The 20,038-nt window shown below is 40.1% G+C and overlaps 1 protein-coding gene across 1 annotated transcript; it reads left to right on the top strand.

The window, feature by feature from the left end:
- Positions 1-1,831: 1,831 nt before the first annotated feature.
- cyth4b (cytohesin 4b) lies at positions 1,832-18,420 on the top strand. Its single transcript, XM_049570953.1, has 13 exons — positions 1,832-1,967; positions 5,913-5,995; positions 6,148-6,212; positions 8,184-8,250; positions 9,366-9,484; positions 9,938-10,018; positions 12,356-12,468; positions 12,823-12,971; positions 14,327-14,438; positions 14,836-14,912; positions 15,135-15,206; positions 15,699-15,853; positions 17,438-18,420. Exons 1-13 carry the CDS (start codon positions 1,949-1,951, stop codon positions 17,517-17,519), a joined length of 1,194 nt encoding a protein of 397 aa, XP_049426910.1. The 5' UTR covers positions 1,832-1,948; the 3' UTR covers positions 17,520-18,420.
- Positions 18,421-20,038: the final 1,618 nt, after the last annotated feature.

Genomic DNA, 20,038 nt, shown 5'->3' with positions numbered 1-20,038 from the left:
TTTACTAAATTTTAAATATTATAGCTACGTTGTTAAAATGGCATTACATGTGGTGAAGAGTGCATTATGACTCGTTTAGGACTCGAATTTGGAATTTAACTTGGGGCTCGTCAGTCTGGATGATCTTGAGAAGTACTTGTGACTTACATAACAATAACTTGGTCACACCTCTGCTGCACACACACACACACACACACACACACACACACACACACACACACACACACACACATTCTTGTACTTCTACCTTTGTGAGAACTCTTGTTGACAAAATGCATTCCCCAGCCCCTTACCCTGACCTTAACCATCACAGCTAAATGCCTAACACCAATCCTTACCCTAATCCTTACCTTAACCTGAATCTTAAAACCAAGTCTTAATCCTCACACAGGCCTTTGAAGATGTTAGCACTGGCCAAAATGTCCTCACTTTCCAAAAACGTCCTCACTCTGTTGCTAAAATACAGCTTTTGGTCCTCACTATGTAGCATAAGTAGCATATGTAGCGTATAAGTACACACCTACATATACAGTATTTCAATTATAAAGTGATGCAACAGAGGATTTCATATAAAATAACCATAGTAATTCACAAACACCTCCACTGCTGCTGCTACTACTGCCACTACAAACACAGTTTTAGTTTGATTTAAATTTGTAAAGCGGTAGAAAATGGAAATTAATGTAATCAAATAAGCAATACACACATCTCCACACACTCCTGATCATACACTGCAAATGACAATGCCTGTGATATTCCTCTACTATCACTAGATGGCACTTCTGCATCATTTTCCTCATTACTTATTATGTCCAAAACTCAGTACATACAGTAGATGAGCTGTTTGTTCAACTATGAGACCAATTTACATTTGCATCTTCATTTAATCTTTCTTAAGTAGGAAAATGTTTTTGACTGTAGGCAAACAGTTGAGAAGTGTAACAGATTAATTATGATAAACTATAAAGATAAAAATATCCTTATAGTAATTATGTCCTAAGAGGACTTTACAATTTAATGTAAGATTGCAGATATTTGTTTTTAGTGAGGCTGTCTTTATATCTTAGTCATTTATTTCAACATCAGTATAAAAAACCACCTGATGAAGAGAAGTCTGCAGTCAGATAGTTTTTCACATGGTTAACCACTCATGACTTCTGTGCTAAATAAAGGTTCTAACTGTCAAGGCAGCCTGGTTAGAACACCATAACAACACAAGAAGGAAGATGATCTGATCTTCAAAATAAAAGTGTCTCATTTGCAGTTAAAAGAGAATAAACTGGAACTGAATTCATCTGTTAACATATAGCTCTGGATGACCCAACAATTTCTGTCACTGCTGAAGTGTCAGTGCTGCAACGGTTACCTCACCATGTGACGATATTCCTGGCTTTCAAAACTCACTTCCTGGCTTGGACTGTGTTTTGCAACTGAGTTTCACTGTCCAACCAAATTTCAAAACACTCTAGTCTCTACAAGTCTCTACAAAATGTTATATTCAAGCCACAAAAAAGCAAATTACAGGGCTGTGTTAACACTGTTTCACATGGTTGAATGCTGCCTCCCCTTTTCTACAAGTCTCTTTTGTATCTACAGTTTTATTTGTTCTAATCATACTGTCAGTGACAGGTCAATATAACACAAGCTCTGTCTGTGTTGTTGAGGTCTTACACCCCCCCAAATAATTTCTAAAATCTAACCCTCCTTGATTCCTTTACTTCATGGACTCTTCAGTTGGGGTTTTAATTTGAAGGAAGTTCTACACGTTTTTTTTTTTGTCTGACATTGGTTGTCATGTATAGGGAAGAGGAGGGGTTAAAAAGATCAACTACTTCATTCAAGTGTCACTGCACTGTGTGCCGTGGTAGTCTGTCTGTCTTGATATCTCAGTTTGACTGCATGTCACTGTTTTGGCATTGCCAATTTTCGTTTTTCTACTTGGATATAAATGACTGATAGCCAAATGGGTAAGACCTGATTTGCTCTCTTCTCACTTTTATTGCTGGGTCTCATATTTCATATTTCATCTCACATATCCACAAAGACTTTGAAGCATTTGCTAGTATTCTATTGTCAAATGTGTGGCTAAAAATGTGTTGTATGATATTTCACTTTGAGGCAAAAGTGATACATTATCAACTGTGTTTTGCTTTTCACATGTATCAGTTGTCTTTTAATTTATTCCTACATATGATGAGATATTGTGCTATCCTGTCGGAGTCGATGCACTCGATATTTGTAATACTAGAGCTGTAATTTGTCAATACACTGGGTTTCATGACACAAAATAGACAAGAAACAATGACATTTAAATAATGTCCCAGCTGTTTAGTGGCAACTTCCATCTCCTCACACCCTTCTATATTACAGTAGAAATACATTACAAAATAATATTCAGTCACTCTGGAGCGATCGATCCGTGAAACCAGTTTTTTTTTTTTTTTTTTTTTTTTAGATATTTAGGTTATTGGGGAATAGTTGTTGGTATACTGCTGATCGCAATGTCCACCCTGTGGTAAAACGATGCACAGGGCGGACAGTGTTGTCTCAGCTGAAATGGGGAAGAGGCTGTCACACTCAGAACTCACAGGACCACACACCACTGATAATAATATAAAAACAGAAGTTGCTATCTTTAGTTAGACATCTAAACAATCTACCTCTAAAGCCATGGTGTCAAGATATCCACTTTATGTCCACAGTTACTTCTCAGTCTAAATTATGCAAATGAAGAGTTAGATGACTTGTGTCTGTCAGCGTTGTTGCACAAGGTGTGTAAAGGAAGGGTGGGGATGTGGAAGTCCTGTGGTTGAGATCATTAGCTCAAAACAGCTCACATAATATCTACAGGAAGTGTTGGTAGTTAGGGTTTTGTTAACTTTATGTTGTGCAAGGATTGTTTCTCACTGAAGATGCAATCTTTTACTTAGATGTTGGTGTCTCTTACTGTGTGGGACAAATGCGGCGGCACCACAGAGCTCATGCTCTCATGTGTAGTACCACCGGCAGCATATCGAATACACTCTGCTGTGTTTATCATGAAATCTTTTACGGAGATGGGAAAGACATTTACATTACTTCTGTTTTTATCTCGTGGGAGTCGCCATCTGCACGCTGATTTTTTCTAAAGGTCCCTCACTACATGCAGTATTTGCAGCTGATCATCCTCCCCAAAAAAGTAGCGAGAAAGAAGGTTGTGCGTGTTTACACTGCGAAATAGCTCGCTCTAAGTTCTGTTCACACAGTTAAAAATGAACTAATTCACGTTTGTATTTCAGACTCCGAATTTATAACTAAGCTGGTCCGACAAAAATGGACTAGTTAAGTTTTATGTCTCCCGTCCATTTAAATGAAATAAAATCTTGTGATCATCATTCACTTACATATATTTCCCAAGGCTGGTTGAATGGTTCAACTAGATGTGTTGCTCCAAATTTGTCGCCGATGACATTTGAACTTGTGATTATTCTTCTGTTGGATTCTGCAACTGACTGACTTGTTCAAAAAAGTCCATAAAATATCCACATGAACTGGCTTCAGCAGTGCCGGTAGCTGCGCTGTCTGCCAGTGTTGTCCTTAGTGTTGTGTCAGCATGCAGGGTATTGTAAATCCCTGGATGGTGTAAGCCAAGCATTGCTCACTGCCGCAAAAGTGAACAGTGCTTATGTTCAAGTTCTTAAGTTGCAAACAGATGAGTTCAGTTCACCATTCATCAAAAATACGGGCATGTTCAGTGAACACACCACATTTTATCCAATTCCTCTGTTCCAATATTAACAATGCAACAACCAAATACACCAGACACAAGGTTATGAGATTCTTATGTCTAGTGGTTTTTAAGAAAAATCAAGAGAGAGTCATCAGTGTTTATGTGTATAAGATATTAAATGTTTTTAAATTAGCCTGTGCATCAGAAGACACTTTTGCAGAAATACAAACGAGCTTTGCAGGTGCCAGAGAAAGGTATCTTGAACTGACAAGTCATGTGGTTATACTTTTTAATGCCAGGTGAATCTGTGTCTTTTACCACTTCCGTACAAACAAACAAAAAAAGAAGAAGTACTGATGTTGATTTTAATATTCTGAAGAGAAAGTTAGAATTCTATGAGACAAACAGTAATTTTGAAGGGGAAAAACATCCAAATTCAGGCAACAAAGTAAGAAAAACCTAATGTAAAAGAGGATTATCTGAACAAGTGATGACTGGATGGATTGCTATGAATGCTTTTCAAAGAGACAGTCATGGTGCCCAGAGGATGAATCCTAGTGTTGTTTGTGACCCATTGACTTTTCCTCTTATGCCACCAGAGGGTCAAAATTGTCAGTAATCATTTGAAATATCTCAAGATCTTTGTAACAGACTGGCACAGAATTTGGTACAGATACCTATCGTGACCTGAGGATGTATCCTTATGACTCTGGTTACCCTCAACTTTTTCTTCTTGACGAAGTACCTGCAAAACTGATCACATCCCTTCGACCTCAGCTGTACTTTGCGCTTAGTGCTAATTAGCTAATGTTAGCATGCTGAAACACTAAACAAAGATGGTAAACATGGCAAACATTATGCCTGCATAGCATCAGCATGTCATTACCATTGTGAACACGTTGGAATACGGATATTAGCGTTTGGCTCGGTACATTTATCTACATTCAGAGCTGCTTGTTTGGCTGTAGACTCTTATGTTTCCTGATATTCTTACTTTAGTCATATATGACCTATAGGTTACCCATAGGTAACCTAGGTTACCTCATAATTGAATCCAGCAATGCAGTGGGCTAAACTACAATAGTTAGACTGTTCACCAAGACAATAACTCCTGTGGATTAATGATATAAACCTAAACTGTAATTTATCACTAAAGATCAGGGACACATGGCTATTAATAGAGTCATTATATGTTCTCTAGCAACCCTCAAGTATAGATTCCTAACCAACCACAACGCCACGATTTAACTTTTTCTTGTAATGACTGTAAGGTTTCATGATTCATACCACATCACTTCTGTATGTCATTGTGCAACTCTAATGTGGGAGTGGGCAGGGATAGTGGTTGGCAAAGAGGAAATGGACTTCATCCACAGAGCTTGTTAGCTGTATTTGAATATGTATCCATGTGTTTCTATGCTCATGCCTTGTTTTTCAAGAAATGTATTTAATAAATAATAAATTTATAATAATAAATTTTATTTATAACGCGCTTTTACAAGTGCTCAAAGACGCTTACATAAAAATAATAACAGTTTAAAATACAAAACAGTATAGAGTAATAACACAATTAGAATACAGAAACAATGTAAAAGATCAGGGAGAGATAGAATATGATGGGATAGGATAGAACAGAAAATTAGACATATTTAGTTTACAGATTAAAAGCCAATTTAAAAAGGTGGGTTTTTAGGAGAGATTTGAAGGTGTGGGGGTCTGTACAGTCTCTGATGGATTTGGGGAGTGAATTCCGGAGGGTGGGGGCTGCAACAGAGAAGGCTCTGTTTATATTTATCGGTGACTGATATCTTTCATGAGAAAACCACACCAGCTGTCTCTCATACTGTATCTTCCATAGAAATCTCTCTTCCTCATGCTGTGGCTATCTTTGAATATACAATAGAGTGATACTTTGTGTGGATTCGAATCAAACATAACAGAATGAAAGTAATTTTTCAAACTAAAGAAACAAGATCATTAAAATGTCATCGTTTCCTTATCCAGATGACAGAGTTTGCGTCTCTTTCCACAAATCTGCTGATACTCTCTCAACAGAAGCCAGTAAAGGATGATTAAACTAGATATGTCATCATTTTAACTGAGTATCCTGATGTAATATAAGTTTAGTGGGCTGATTAGATATGAAGTACATCATTAAAATTCCTGAGAATCCATTTAACGTTTTTGTTCCTCTTTTGTAAAGTTTCCTCAGATTTTACAGCAGATGAGAAGATGGAGATTGAGAGCATTAAGACGTATAAGAAGGACCTTCTGGATGATATCCAGGTATGCACACACTTTGTCATCCTAAAACACACATGATAGCCAAAAAAAAAATGCAATTTTAGTTTAAAAATCACTGTGGAAAGTGACTATCATGATTTTGAAAATAAAGGAAAAACATACTAAAGACTTTTCTTTCATCCTGATCTATCTAGAAGTTGAAGATGCAGATAGACAACGTCATGGCGGATATCCTCAGCTTTGAGTCAGCAGAAGAAAAGTGAGTTTTGCGCCGGGAAAATCCCCCACCCCGACCTTACAAACTAAAGGTTCTTTTTATAGAACTCCTCTTTTTCCGACTCCCACTTAATACTCTTAATTATTTTTTCGTTGTCACGCATGTTTTAGTTTCAGTTTCTTTTCAACAACTTTCACCCACCTCTGCGTCATCTACTGTCCCAAAAAATGTTAGCTCTCAATGTATAACAATCAAGTTGCTCAAGACATTGTTAAAGAAAATACAGTTTCCACAAAGTATTTGTTGTATTGGTCCCATTAAAATTTGAGCTTTAAGGATGCTGCATTGTGGATGTAACTGAAAAATTCATACAGTAAAGCAGATCTCAAATTTGTCAACAATCCCACCTTCCTACCTGTTGAATCAGACTGCCTCCCTCCTGATCCCTAATAGTCAATTACTTTACAATACATTTAAGAGGAGTGCCTCATTATCAATATCCTGTTTTGTGTGGATTAAACAAACAAGATATAGCATGCTAACAGTTCAGTGTGTTAAATTTAGGGGGATGTAGTGGCATCTAGTGGTGAGGATTGGAAATTGCAACCAGCTGAAACCAACCCCTTGTTAGAACTGCTTCAGTGTTTATAATTCAGTAGGTTTTAACCAGGACTGAATTATCTGCAGAGGTCTCTTCCTCTCCAAAACAAAAGGACCAGGCGATTTAAACCAGTAAAAACAATGAAATAAAGCAGTTTCTGATACAAATCAGTGTTTCTGCGACGCCGTTTGGCACATCGGAGACAGGCCGATTGCCTGGGACCAATATGTACTTAACTTTTTTAGTCAGATGCCCGAACCACCTTAACTGACCCCTTTCGATGCGAAGGAGCAGCAGCTCTACTCCGAGCTCCCTCCGGATGTCCGAGCTCCTTAAGCTATCTCTAAGGCTGAGCCCAGCCACCCCACAGAGGAAACTCATTTCCACCGCTTGTATCCGCGATCTCATTCTTTCGGTCGCTACCCAGAGTTCATGACCATAGGTGAGGGTTGGGACGTAGATGGACCAGTAAATCTAAAGTTTTGCTTTCCGGCTCAGCTCGCTCTTCACTGCGATGGACCGGCGAAGCGCCCGGATCACTGCAGAAGCCACACCGACCTGCTGATCCATCTCACGCTCCATTCTACCCTCACTCGTGAACAAGACCCCAAGATACTTGAACTCCCTCACTTGAGAAACATAACAATTCTTATTTTTAGGTGATTATAAACCAAAGAAAACATACTTGTGATATTACTGCCAATATATCCCTCAAAATCCTACCCACTGAACCTTTAATTCGTGAGCTCAAGGGGTGCTTGTAGATTTTGTTACATGTGTACAAAGCCAGGCTAGTTGTTTCCCCGACCACAGTCTGTACGCTATGCTAAACTAAGCTACATGGCTGCTAGTTGTATCTTGAGTGGTGCTGATTATCTCATCTAACCCTTACAAAGAAAGCGTATAAGCATGTTTCTCAAAACGAGGAACTAATTCTTTAAGCCAAAGCTGTGACTGGACTGGATAGTTACATTTGAGCTCCTCAATGTTTCAGCAAAGATAGAGCAACTATTATTTTGTTGGGATCCAGTACCTGCAGCTCCCATGAGTATATGGGCTACTATCAAAAACTCGTGGGAGGAAAAGTTTTTGCACATTTGTACATTGTTTTGTTGGTTTTATTTACGTTTAACAGGTCCTACGTTACTTGAGCACAGTATATAACAGTATGGGCTACTAAGAATACAGACTGAAAACCATAGTATAATGTTGCAGCTTTTCGTCAAGGCATAAATTAGAGATAAAAGAAACCCTCAATGACAAAGTATGTTGGGTTGAGGCTAGTCCACAATACAGTATAACTTAAATAATAAAGAGTGAACTTAAGACTTTTCCATACAAACCATTTGGTTTTGTGAGACTGCTTTTGAACATAATTGATTTTTTTTTCTTCAATGTTGCTTTCCCTGCAGCAAAACCATAGAGAAGAGCAAACAGTTCTCAAATGGGAAGAAGAAATTCAACATGGACCCCAAAAAGGTGACCTCAGGAGTGTGTGTGTCTGTTGATCTTATCATGAAGTGAACATGTTTAAGCATGATTAGCATAATATTTGGTCAGTAATGACTCCTTGCTATTCTTGAATGGTTTATAAAAAAAAAAACCTTATACATGTCTCTTTGTGTGTGTGAGCTTTAACACCTCCAGCGAGCAGCTCTTGCTTGTCACTGCGTGGACTTCCTCTATTTTAACCACAGTGGAGCTGCTTTGAGTCTGTGAACTGACACTGATGCAGGTCCACAGCACAGTTTCTGTGGTTTCAATAGCACTTCATGCTTCTCACTGCGGTGAACGCAAATGTTTGCAACAGTAAATACCAATAAAAGTTAGACCTTTTCTGCTTACTGGAATAAGTCAGCTCTGAACTGTAGTTAGTGAAGTTAGCTGAACTGCAAATGGACTTTAGAGATGAACTTTTTATGTGTAATGTATACATTATATTAGACTCCTAGACCAAGATTACAGGGAAATAACACGTTTTAGAACCAACATTAAAGTGTGATATTGAAAATAGATGTCGTGAGATATTTAGTCAGGAGTTTTTCAGCAATTTGCTTTCAACATACAGCAATTTCAGTATTTCGAAAACTGACTCGCGTGCCTTATTTGCCACAGAAGTGTCTTTTTAACCTAGGTTGGCACAAGCAAATATGCTGCGTTAGAGATTTCTACTTTTGGAGATGGTTTGTGTTTAGTTTACTTCCATTGCAAATGTATTTTTAATCACCCCTTTTCCTCTCTAACACCTCTGATGGAGGAGAAAGGGGAAGAGAAATTAGTTTTAAGGAATCGGAATTACAGAAACTGCAAACTTGCTCGGCCTTACCAACCGGAGATGAGATCATTATGAAACTAAATACATTTAGCCACCAGCTCAGTGGGCATTTGTGTGTGTGTGTGTGTGTGTGTGTGTGTGTGTGTGTGTTTAGTGTGTTTAGTGTATATGTTTAAAGCACTATGTCATAAACTAAAAGTGCTTCTTACAAATGCAAGTTTAGCCATTGGTGCAATATAACAAGTCATAAACAGAAAATAATGCGAACGTACAAATGTGTACATCCTGTAAACTATCTACTTTGTGTGTGTGTGTGCAGGGTATCAATTACCTGGTGGAGAATAAACTGCTAAATAGATGTGCACAGTCCATCGCTGAGTTCCTGTACAAGGAGGAGGGACTCAACAAGACAGCCATTGGAGAATTTCTTGGAGAGAGGTGAGGAGGAGTGGACGTACAGTAGGAAAACAGAATGAGGATGGAAGACAAGGGGGTCAAGAGCAATAGAGAAGGAAAAAGGGAAGGTAAGGTAAAAGGGATGAGGAGGGAACTAAGACAAAAGGGTACAAGGAAGAGAGAAAGACGGTATTAGGTAGAGAAGGGAGAAGGAGGAGGACGTTAATGATGGGACAAAGGAAAAACAAAGGTAAAACTCATGACAGAGACATGGAAAGGAAGGAAGGAGAAAAGAAAAACAGCCATGGCAGATGGAAGATGTGGTAAAAGGGGGCATCTTGTACAGAAAAAAGAGGGGAAGAGGGGAAGAAGGAGCCAAAAAGGATACACGTAATAGCAGAAGGAGGAGCGAGAGATTTGAGGGCAGGTTCCAACAGAGAAAGTTAATACCTTCCTCTGGTTTTAAGTGCCTCCCTCCCCCCTTTTGTCCCACAGGGAGGAGCTTCACCTCCAGACCCTGAAGGCCTTCGTGGAGCTGCACGAATTCTCCGACCTCAACCTGGTCCAGGCCCTCAGGTCAGTTCCCTTTGTCCTCATTCCTGCCTCATCTACACTGCTCTCACACATCAACACATGCACGTGTAGCTCTTTCTATAAGAGCATCAACAGTATATTTTCACTAATTTAAAAGGTTAGGTTGCCATGTTTATATCTGTGGAAACCCGGACAATAATTGAAAAAGACTGCTAAGAAGACAAAGCGCAAAGGAGAAAGTGATAATAGCCTTAATCTGGATAAAGATGGCAATATGCAGTTACTATACTTACTGTCAATTAAATTAGTAATGACTTAGATTAACGCTGGACAGGAAATTGTCTCACTTGTTTATGAATACATTTAGAATTGCAGCACTTTTAAATTTCACAAGTTTTACAAAACGTTTCGTTCTGTTCTTGTTAACATGATATCTCAAGAATGCCTTTTGGAAATTTCTTCAAATTTGGCACAAACATCCACTTGCACTCGAGGATGAACTGATTAGATTTTGGTGGTCAAAGGTCAAGGTCACTGTGTCCTTTCGTCTGTCTCCTTCTTGTGAACGCAATATTTCAAGAACCTTCAGGGGGAATTTCTTTAAATTTGGCACAAACGTCCACTTGACCTAAACAAACAGTGATTAGATTTTGGTCATCAAAAGTCAAAGGTCACTGTGACCTCACAAAACATGTTTTTGGCCGTAACTCAAGTATTCATACATTAGTTATGATGGTTAAGTATCAGTGTGACATCATAATAATTAAACCCACTAACTCAGGAACAGGAGGGGAGACATTTGGTCAGTGCTGTACTGGTGACACTAATCCTTTCACCTTTAAACTGTGGTGATTGTACAGATCTTCTGTGCTGCTGGGTTGAAGATGTGTGTCTGAACATACATGGATGTAAACAGTAACTGTAGCTTAACTAACTTGCGGAGGCATACAACTGCGACGCGGTAACTCTAGTTATTGTACAGCTTTTTGGATGCACAGTTTAGAGACACAATTTGACACCACTGACTTGCCTTTTTGTGGCTAAAAAGGAAAACAGTTATGGTTAACTTAAAAGTCTTCACATCATCACCAAAATGTAACTACTATCCAACTAACCATTCTACCATGGTTTTATAAAGGTGGTATAACATAATCCATATTACGTTAGCGTTACTAACCGACACTGAACAGACTAACCAGCAGCCACAACACTTGTGACAATGAGTTTCCCGACAGAGTATGAGAGGGGCTGCTGTTTGCACTGTAATATCAGCAGCCACATCTGTGGAAAGTGACACTGCTGCCTGCGTCAGTGACTGGCAGAGGCATGTTTGAGTGTGGCACTATCTGACAGAAAGGTGCAGAGAAGGAAGAAGTCAGAAGTCAGTCTCACCTATTTTAAACAAAAAAAAATCTGTTAACTTGTCATGGAGGGTCCCACTCAGCCTGTGAAAACAGTTGTTTGATGGTGTTTGTGGCTCTGGGGGCTGGGGGGACTTCACCGCCTCTGAATCAAACACATTTTTTCCCCACTGCCCCCACACACTCCCTGCTCCCTGCTCCCAGCTCCCGTAGCAGCTCTTCTCTGCTACCATGGCAGCTCAACTCCTCTCCTCACTTGTTGCTGTTGCTGTGTCTTAAAAGTGAGACTACTTGTTGCAGTTGAGAAATATCACGAGCTACAAGAGCCACAATCCTGTCATTATAGAAACAGCGGCAGAGAAGATCATTAATGGGTGTCCACACATCAGAGGTGGGAGAAGTAGGCCCACAGCTCCTTTACTAAAGGTAGTAATGACTGTGTGTGGTCTTCTGTTGACATGCTGCAGTATGACACTTGCTGGGGGCAAAACCTGACTCACATCATGAGGCATCACAGTGACACCAGTGTGTTTTGAGCTTTAGTTTCTTGTAAGTCCTCCAACTTTATGGCAGTGCAATTCTAAATTGCTGAGTCAAGGAAAAAGTACAGAAGTATTTTCTGAAAAGAGTCATTTTATAAGCGGATCATATGCTTTGCATGTAAATTATTAATTTGCAGAGTAACTAGTAACTATAGCCGCCTTAATCAACACAGCCGAATGCAGAGGACAGTGGAACAATAGTGAAGTAGAAGCAGGTAGCACTAAATCCGTGTTTAAGTGCACGGAGGTCAAAACTGTAAGTAGTACGGATAATGTTAGCATTCTCACATAAGGTCACACTAATGACTAACAGTCTGTGTCTTGATTGTCACTTTGGAAACTGTGCACCTGCCGCCAACACACACTCGCCCTCCAGATGTGAGGTTCATCTGCCATTCACATGCAGGTCACAAACCTAAACGAACATGCACACCTTACAGACAGAGGTTAACGTGAGCGTGGTCTTTATGTGACAGACAGTTCCTGTGGAGTTTCCGTCTGCCTGGTGAAGCCCAGAAAATCGACCGCATGATGGAGGCCTTCGCCACGCGCTACTGTGACTGCAACACTCATGTCTTCCAGTCCACTGGTGAGCTTCACTGAATATACATCTGTCCACTTCCTGTCTGGGCCATGTGTATGTGTGTGAATATGTGTGTATGGGGATGTGTTTAAATGACCACATCACCTCTCTCTGTTTTCTTTCCAGACCTTTCTCTTCTTCACTGAGCATTACTAAGTGCTATATCATAGGCAACTGGACTTGCTTGAGTTTCTTGAAGATGTTTCATCTCATCCAAGAGGCTTCTTCAGTTCCAATGTATTCAAGAAACTCAAGCAAGTCCAGTTGCCTACGACATAGTACTTAGGATTACCATGACCTGGATGACATTATGTTGCTGTCTCTTATTCTTTGTGTGTGCGTCTTCCTCTGTAACACCAGACACATGCTACATCCTGTCATTTGCCATCATCATGCTCAACACCAGCCTCCACAACCCCAATGTGAAAGACAAGACCACTCTGGAGCGATTCATCTCCATGAACAGAGGCATCAACAACGGAGAGGATCTACCCAATGACCTGCTCTCGGTGAGAACAACTGGCCAATCACATTGTTCAAACGAGACACCAGGAAGTAATATCCCAAATGCCAATACAGCTGAACTTTTTATCTGGTTGAAATTGGCCCTCTCTTTGACTTTGATTACTGCAGCCAGCCCTTAAATCAGAACGATACCGCTCCTCAGTGAGTGAGCTCCAATATTTATTAATTGGTTAAGACGGAGTCGAGCTGTTTCAGTGTTGGTGTGAGGTTGTTGGGGCCGTTAGAAGTCAGCTCTGTGTTGGATGTTAGTCGCTGCTGCTGTGTTAGCTTGTGCTAACCGTGGAAGGATGACAGGACGAGAACAGCTGATGGAGAAGGTGCTTCAGCCCTGCTTCAAATAGCAGCATCGGTGTTGAGCTGTTCCTGCCCCCAACTATCTCAACTAGACTTTAATTCTGTGGGACACACTGAATGTTCATAATATTAGGCTCCAAATCTGAGACGATTTTTTTGCAATATTTATTTACCTCCACAGCTTCATTGTAAAAAAAAGCCTAAAAACATTGCAACATACAGTGGATTTTCTTTTTAGAAATATAATACACGGTATAAGGACAACTGTATTTTAAAGGATATGTTTAGTATTTTTCAAGTCCATCTTGAACAATACTCCAGTGCCCACATGTACATTGTAACAGATTTCTCCTTTTCAGACTGGTCTTTACGGTATCTCTTCCTACCGTACAATACAGGACCGCAAGAAGAGCTTATACATGCCATACACATCACTCTTTGTGGGATGTTAGATGCCAATATGAAAATGAAAATTAAGTTAAAAATAGGAACGCGGGATGTTGCTGCACTTTGTAAACCAATGCAGTGCTTTCGCTGCTTGTAAAATAACCCTCACTGCCTGACAATCACCACCTCCTGTGGAACAGAAACTCGCCTAGGTAACCACCCTCAGGTTGTTCTCAGGCCCTGCTGCAGGTCAGTCATAACTAACAGTAGTCTGCAGGAGGTGGTGGCATTTTACAGTGCTACAGACTGTGGGCTGGTGTTAGATAAAAGATGTGTGAACATAACAACGTCCCAGTCTCACCAAAAACCACCGATTCAGTGTCACTCATAACTGCAGACACATACTGTAGAGATATGTTTGTTCTTTGGTGCCTCAGTTTGAGTGTATGGAATAATATGCATTTTAGCTGGTGATTTGTGACGTTGATATGTCAATAGAAGACCACACATTTGGACCTGTTTAGACATTTGTGTCATATTTTTAATGTGATTTCTCTGGTTGGAGGCTTTAGCTCAAATTTATGTTCAGGGGGATGGTTCAAGAGTTAAATGCTAGCCTTCTTCTTTGTCCTTACCTGTTCAACTCCTCTCTACTCAGAAACTGTACGAGAGCATTCGCAACGAGCCTTTCAAAATCCCAGAGGATGATGGAAATGATCTGACTCACACCTTCTTCAACCCTGACAGAGAAGGCTGGCTCCTCAAACTTGGTAAAACACCTCTCCACAATATGTAGTTTTTATGATTAATTTTTGGATGTTAAACAGATTTAAACACCAAAATTTCTAAAGCAAAAAAAGGAAGGTTTAAGTGAGCTTGACGCTGTCGTGCAACATTACGTATGAGCTGCTACTTAATGCTAAAAACAGGAAAGTACAGAGGAAGCAGTCAGACAATGACCCAATGATGGAGTATTCCCTTGCGTGTTTGCGTGCAAACCTCATAACCTCAGGTTATGCAGAAGTTTAACTTCAAATGACCTAAAAAAAAATTACCTTGGTCAGCATGTTGTAACGTTGTAAGACTTTTTAATGCTTGTTAGTTTTCAGCACAGCAAATACCTGAACATATAAAGATCTCCATTTTTTTGCTTTCTGTGTATTTCAGGAGGGCGGGTTAAGACATGGAAGAGGCGATGGTTCATCCTGACTGACAACTGTCTCTACTACTTTGAGTTCACCACTGTAAGGCTCCCGCGCTGCTTCTTTTACCTTGACACAGTATATCTGAAAGTCTTTCCAGCCTCAGCATTCCTCTGCTCACGTTTTATTTACAATATGGGATTCTCTATCTCTTCCGCTTTCCATCTTTTTGTGACGCCAGTGACATTTTTATTCTGAGCTCTTCCTTCTTGCCCTCCTGATACATCACCTGACTCAGTCCCTGTCTTTTAAATCTGTCTGCAGGACAAAGAGCCCAGAGGCATCATCCCTCTAGAGAACCTCTGTGTGAGAGAAGTGCCATATCCCCGCAAACCGGTAAGATATTGTCAGCAGTGATTTGTGTCAGCACTGACATGTTTAAAGGTATAGTGTATTGTATTGAATAAGGGGCGTCCTGCGGAGGCTGGAGATGTACTTGATTTTTAGCATACTTGCCTATGTATTACACGCGTTACTTGAGGATTCCACTAGAGGGCACACTAGAGAACTCAGATTGTATAGAACTTCTGGATTTGTGCGAATAGGGCGATACTCTGTTTGTACAATTTATGTGTTTGAAAGAAGCCAAAGACAAATTTCCATCTATCTATGATTCTCTTGCCAACACCATCCCTATCGGTCGGACAATCGGTGTAGCAATTTCAGGTGATGCGTGACCAACACACCAAATGGAAGCAGGATATGCGAGGCAACAATCATGCACATCCAAATGCGCAGTTAAAAGTATATCTCCAGCTTAATTCTTACATTTGGTCAGTAGATTTTAGATTTATAGACTGATTGTCGCACGGTTCTCGTGTCATCTAGTACTGTCTGGAGCTGTACAACCCCAACAGTCGAGGACAGAAGATCAAAGCATGTAAAACAGAGACGGACGGCAGAGTGGTGGAGGGGAAGCACCAGTCCTACACCATCTGTGCTGCCAGTGCAGAGGAGAGAGACTCCTGGATCGAGGCCATCAGGTCAGATAACACACGCACATGTACACCAATATGTGGATGGTTTTGCAAACGCCCACACATTCAGCATCACGTACATAACCAGACTCAGTAGAATACACTGTGTAACAATGCATGCACAGATCCACAGATAGCAGTGAAAGTCCCCAGGACAGAAAAAACTTACTGGCCCGTAAAGTATACCCCTGTTGTGAGCTTAAAATAAGACAAGTATCCTCACTATAAAAAGATGTTAAAATTTGCCTGCGGCCCACTGGGGGTTAGCTATGGGCATGGCTGCAGGGGGACCTTGTAAGCTGAAACCATTTCCCTCAGTGGAAACAAAGCTTTTATCTTAATATATAATGACGAAAACTCTGTCTGTGGGTGTGTGTGGGTGTCTGTTCCACGTTTTTCTCCTCACTGACTTGGTCAATCCATGTGAAACCTGGCACAGTGGTAGAGGGTCATGGGAGGATGTGAATGAAGCAATATTACATCAATTGGCCAAAGGGGGGCGCTATAGCAACCGATTGAAATTGCAAAATTTGAATGGGCATATCTCATGCCCCGTATGTCGTAGAGACATGAAACTTTGCACAGAGATGCCTCTCCTCACGAGGAACACATTTGCCTCAAGAACCTATAACTTCCGGTTGCATAGATTTTCCGCCATTTTGAATTTTTTGAAAAACACTTAAAGTTGATCTCTTCCTAGGAAGTTTGAGCGATCTGCATGAAACTGGGTGAACATAATTTTTGGTATGACTAAGTCATGGTATGGTATGCTGTACATAATCACGGAAACTGTCAGTCAGTTATTCTGTCTGTCCCACGTTTTTCTACTCACTGACGTGGTCAATCTATGTGAAACTGCACATAGGCATTGAGGACTGGCATAGGTAGAAAGTGACAAAGCTACCAGTGGGTATGGACTAGTTTACTTTAATTTCATAGATAAGAAACACTAAATTGTAAAGACAATAAAGATTTATACTTCAGGATTTATCCTGGCTTCATATGAGCAGAGGAAATCTCCACTCATTGCTAGGCTAATTTATACAATGTAAAATGCCATAGGCTTGTGCTAATCACGTTAGCGTGTTATATTTGTTGGGAAAATGTGTCCAGCATAAGATAAGTGTTTTGTCTGTGAATGCTGCGAGTGGATGCAGTGGAGCTGATTTGTGTACTTGAGATCCCTGTGTGTTTGAAATCTCTCTCTATTAAGCCATGTTTAATGTATGTTTTGGGTGTGTTTTGAATTAACAAAACTTTACAGCACTTCACAGAAACCTCCGCTGCCGACTAGTGTTGTGGAGGTGTAACTGCAGAGCGACACAGACACAACACTGCTAATGTATAAATGCTCAAAACAACGTAGGCTACGGCGTAGGGTCTGCCACACAAGTATAAATCCCCCTTAACCCTTACCTTAACCTAAACCTAACCTAGCCCTCTTCGATATCAAAACCAAGTCTTCAAACAGTCCTTTATTGTAGTACGACCAACTAAAATGTCCTCACAATGCAGACATGACCTCACTATGATGGTTTAAAGCTAAGAAATGGTCCTCTCTATAATGATGCTCTTCTTTACTTTAAACAGAGCGAGTATCACCAAGGATCCATTCTACGACTTGGTTTCAGTCCGTAAGAAGAAGGTGATAAACCAAGCTCCTCAAGACTGAACTGTCCAGCGCCCCCTATGGACGTTTACAGTACTGCACCACAGTGGGATTCAGCCCCACTTTAAGTTGTATTTAACACCCCGCAACACAACTGAGCAGGGGACACTGGAGACTAGACACTGATTCTGGTCTGTGATCTTTGACTAAAAGATGGACTTCTCTTTCCACTTCTCTTTTTTACAGACTGAACAAAACAGTGTCAAAGGTGAACATGTTGACTCATATTTGTTGCTCTCACTGTCAGCACAACAAGCTACGTAGAACTTGTCAATGTGTCTGTCCAAGAAGTTGATTTTTTAGTTGATATCTGTGCTCCGCAAGATTACGTTTCTAGGATCAAGAGGACAAATTAAGCATGTGATGTCAGATCAACTGTATGCATGATATAAAAAGGGAAGACGTTTCTCAGCTTCCTAACAGTTCTCAAAAGGCTCAGAAAGTAAAGTAACAGTAAACTACTTTACTGCTCAGTAGATCACCAGAGCTCTAGATCATACGGTACTGTTCTGGTTAGGTGTCATTTAAGGACGGTTGCTTATTCTTCATTTTGTAAATACAGATAAATTTTCAAACATTTAAGGAAATTCTTTTTTTTTTCTTTTTTTTTTTATAAATAATGACAATTTCTAGTACTTTATAGAGTGGGATGGTATATGCCTTAAAATGCAGAGAACTTGTTCCAATCAGTCCAACCCTGCATTTTCTTCTATTTTACGTACTGTACCTTCTTAGCACAGTGCAATAAGTGCAGCCTGCATTCTGTCTTTATTTGATTTAATTGCAATGTGTACACTGTAATATGTGAAAGAAATCTGTTAGCTGTACCTAATATTTTGCATCACTGTAATTATTGCATGTTATGTTCTTGTGAATTATTTAATAAAAAGTATTCCATTGCCTGTTGACATGTAAGGCTGGATCCTGTTTTTGATTTAAGGAGCAAATTGACAGCTGTGTTTTCGGGTGAACGCACTCTGAAACCATGAGACCACACCTCAGTTTCTCATGTTTACGTCTGTGTGTGTGTGTGTGTGTGTGTGTGTTGACATGTTCAGTTTGTATCCTTCCATGTGCTTCTTGAAGAGTGAAGCACCTAAACCACATTTGTGGTTTTATGCACTATCACATGTACAGGTTTAGAAAACATCAAATTTGATTAATTTTGTCACACTGACACATGCTCTGTGCAGCCTCCTCTGGCCTTCTTCATTTGAGAAATCCTCACATACAGTTAAAATATAGCAACTTATTCTTGATGTATTAAAACATACTTAAAATCTGGCTATTTATTGAGTTATTTATTTAGATCTAGTTAACATGACACTAGTGTGCTGGGGGCAATGCACTGAAAACAATCAACTTAATACTGTTAAAACTATATTTATCCCACACCCAGTGTTCAGTTAAAAATCTATTGTGTTTATTGTCTAGGCTCAAAACTTATTTCTGTATAAAACATTTCCATTGAACCTGCATTGTGTAAAGATCCCATCCACACCTTTAAATACATGTCAGAATACCTTACACTGCACCTTACCTTCCCCTTAATGTAGACAGATACAATTGGAGATATAATTAAATTAAATTGTCTGTTGTGGGGTGTCTGCACTGCAATGTGTCCACACCAAATATGGGGTGTTCTCGGGTGGTGGGCATGTGTACAGTAACATATATTGAGTATGCACAGCACATGATCCACCCTGCGGCTGATTGGATTCAGTGCAGCTGGAGCCTTGTTAAAAACACCTGTGCATTGGAACAAACTCGATGAAGCCGTGGGTGAAACGTGTCGTTTGTAACAGTTCAAATGAAGACTACATTAAAAGAAGCAATTCAGCCCTCTTGTGTGCAGTGTGTGTGCTCATTTACTATCATGCTGTAATGTCTGTCTGTTTAAATCAAACTTCTGTCTACTAGGTGAGGAATTTAAAGATATTTCGGCTATTTGGAATACATGTCATCTTGAAAATAAAAAGACTTCTGACTGACAAGACCACTAGTTCATTCTGCAGTATTTTAAGATAAACATTAAGATGCAAACAGGAAATAACATATTTTCGTGCCTGCTGTGTGTCAGTAAAACTAGTCTATAAAATTAGTGAACACCTCTTCCTTCTGCAGCTTTGACTTCCTGTTTCAGTGTTGCACCACATCCAACTTGCAACCCCCCTCCTTTGACAACCCCCCCTCCACCCTCAACTCAGCACGAGTTACCATCAGGCCTGCGCTTCCGCTCTGAGGTCTGAACTGTTGGTGAACACCCTGAAAAAGAGAAGCAAGGGAGGACAAGGGTGGCAGCTGGCGGTAGGTTTGTGCAGTGCAATCATCAGATGTCCAGCTTAAATGTTGGTGTAGTGCCGTGCCTCACCACTGGGTGGAGCTATCATCAAAGTGATGCCTCATGTTTAAATCAACATGAGTCCTGAAAGCCAAAACAAAATGTAATTTGAAAAACAGCTTTCACACAAGAAATTCTGAGGAATTTTAACACAACAGTTAAACACAGCACATTTAAACTG

Source organism: Epinephelus fuscoguttatus, linkage group LG3, assembly GCF_011397635.1.
Source record: "Epinephelus fuscoguttatus linkage group LG3, E.fuscoguttatus.final_Chr_v1".
NCBI classification, from domain to species: Eukaryota; Metazoa; Chordata; class Actinopteri; order Perciformes; family Serranidae; genus Epinephelus; species Epinephelus fuscoguttatus.
This window is presented reverse-complemented; position numbering and strand designations above follow the sequence as displayed.

Coding starts and splice junctions, on each gene's coding strand:
- cyth4b (XM_049570953.1), top strand. Junction 14,439..14,835: donor AGGCTGGCTCCTCAAACTTG/GTAAAACACCTC, acceptor TGTGTATTTCAG/GAGGGCGGGTTAAGACATGG. Junction 15,207..15,698: donor TGCCATATCCCCGCAAACCG/GTAAGATATTGT, acceptor CGTGTCATCTAG/TACTGTCTGGAGCTGTACAA.